Source organism: Engraulis encrasicolus, chromosome 1 (genome assembly GCF_034702125.1).
Source record: "Engraulis encrasicolus isolate BLACKSEA-1 chromosome 1, IST_EnEncr_1.0, whole genome shotgun sequence".
Taxonomy (NCBI): Eukaryota; Metazoa; Chordata; class Actinopteri; order Clupeiformes; family Engraulidae; genus Engraulis; species Engraulis encrasicolus.
The window spans coordinates 56,519,077-56,521,576 of record NC_085857.1 but is presented as its reverse complement, the minus strand read 5'-3'; the positions used below and the strand labels follow the sequence as shown (position 1 = coordinate 56,521,576).

Sequence of the window (2,500 nt, the reverse complement as noted above, 5' to 3'; positions counted from 1 at the left end):
ACAAAAACTCAGACAGGTTGGCAGATTGATGTGCAGACTCACATGCACACGGTTAGACGCAGACACATACACACCCACACACACACACACACACATACACACACACACACACACACACACACACACACACACACACACACACACACACACACACACACACACACGTATTGAACATTCTATACTACGGTATACACACATCTAACCAGGGCTTTGAACCATTATTTTTTTCCAAACGTTCCGTTCCGAACAGAAACGGAATTATAACTTTTCCGGTTATGAGTTCCACCAAAAAATTGACGTTCCCGAACCGGTTAGAACAAAAAAATATTGTTCCCGGAACGGTTAATTTCGTTCCTGTCAACTGATTACTCCCGATAGGCCTAACTGACGAAGCGGCCATGGATGCCCAATAATGTTGAACATTCTCGGTGCGCTTTACACGCGCTTCTCTGCAATATCTTACAATGATGCAATGGAAACTCTGCCCTTTTGTATGACAGTGGATTCTCTTATTTAAGATGTGGAGTGGAGACTTTGTAATCCACAGCTCTCTCTCCATTCAGTCAGAGAATGTCTGATGTCACAGGACGTGAACCTCAGCCGTCATGGTAATGTGCACAGGAAAATAATTACTTTTTTTTTAGTTTGAGAAACGGTATTAACCGGTATTAACCGGTTACCATTATTTTTAAATAAGTGTTTCCGTTCCAGAAAAAAAAAAAAAACGTTTCCGGTTTCGTTTCTGTTCCCTGTAAAATACAAAAAGTTCCTGGTTTTCGTTTTTGTTCCTTGAACCGGTTCAAAGCCTTGCATCTAACTATACCTGATCCCTTATGTGTCAGAACGGGTTTGGCATATTTTTGGCATGTGTTGCTGTAGGCTACCAGTAAGAAGAAAAACCTGTTTAAACAAATGTTTGCACTATGGGTTAATGAGGACATCTGTGTGTGTGTGTGTGTGTGTGTGTGTGTGTGTGTGTGTGTGTGTGTGTGTGTGTGTGTGTGTGTGTGTGTGTGTGTGTGTGTGTGTGTGTGTGTGTGTGTGTGTGTGTGTGTGTGTGTGTGTGTAGTTTGACGACAAGAGAGCTGATCTGCCCGTTCCGGAGAAGTTGGAGAAAGATGATGTGGTCGCCTTCATCAGTAACAATGCAATGCCATTAGTCATACCCTTCAGCGAAGAGGTGAGAGGGTGTGTGTGCGTGTCTATGTGTGTGTGTGTGTGTGTGTCTTTGAGTGTTTGTCTTTGAGTTTGTGTGTGTGTGTGATGGAAAGTGTATGTGTGTAGAAAACTGAGAATATACACTATATTGCTTAAAAGACCACAATCACCTAGCTTGGGGATTCTCTTGCTGCCTTGTGTATTCTTTCCAATCTGAATGGAAGCCCTCAATGAAATTGTAAAGTTTTAGCCACAAAACAGGGAGGGAGAGCAAGACATACAAACCAACACTTGTAGTTTGTGTAACCTGTCTCTCTTTCTCTCTCTTTCTCTCTCTCTCTCTCTCTCTCTCTCTCTCTCTCTCTCTCTCTCTCTCTCTCTCTCTCTCTCTCTCTCTCTCTCTCTCCCTCTCTCTCTCTCTCTCTCTCTCTCTCTCTCTCTACTATAGAATGCTGAGAAGATCTTTGGCTCCAAGATTCATAACCACCTGCTGCTCTTCATCAACTCCACCGTGCCGGCCCAGAGTGCATTGCTGGAAGACTACAAGGCCACCGCCAGCTCCTTCAAGGGCAAGGTGATATAGACATAGGGATGCTGACAGGAGGGGACAAAGGAGACAGTTGTCCTGGGCCCAGGGAGAGAAGGGGCCCATAATTGGTTGCTCATTACATTGTATGTATTTGGTTGGGGGGCCCTTTCAGATTACTTTGTCCTGGGCCCGGCCAAAGCTGTCAGCGGCTTTGACACACACACACACACACACACACACACACACACACACACACACACACACACACACACACACACACACACACACACACACAACACACACCACACACACACACACACACACACACACACACACACACACACACACACACACACACACACACACACACACACACAGACAATTAAAGCTTTGGTTGCATTCTGCTGTGAAACTTTTTTTCCTCTTCCATGTGGTGTCATTGTTTACATGAAAGGGGGGATCTTCTCCATAGTCCACCATTTTGAATTTCCAGAAATAGCCATTTTTAGCTGCAAAAATGACTGTTCTTGGGCCATACTAGAAAATATTAGTTTATTACTTACTAAACTTTCATGAAAAGATCACATTTGGCAATAGGCAACACAGTTTCAATGAGTAGCATAGTTGCAGTACCTTTTTTGACCATTTTCTGCACAACTTACCTTTAAGTGAGACGAAATGAATGATTGTTCTATATCTAAAATGTAGCTTTTCTCTGAGACTTTCATTGGGGTGTACTGCACTCATTTCTGCAGCACCTTAATTTCATAAAAATGGAAAAATAAGTAATGTAAGTCATACTCTTAGCCTTAC

At 43.2% G+C, this 2,500-nt stretch overlaps 1 protein-coding gene across 1 annotated transcript in view; it reads left to right on the top strand.

The window, feature by feature from the left end:
- The window catches only part of pdia2 (protein disulfide isomerase family A, member 2), an 18,334-nt gene that overhangs the window by 7,734 nt on the left and 8,100 nt on the right, over positions 1-2,500 (top strand). The window contains exons 6-7 of the mRNA XM_063206888.1: positions 1,070-1,180; positions 1,607-1,732. Coding sequence (XP_063062958.1) covers positions 1,070-1,180; positions 1,607-1,732 — 237 coding nt within the window. The remainder of the gene's footprint in view (positions 1-1,069; positions 1,181-1,606; positions 1,733-2,500) is intronic.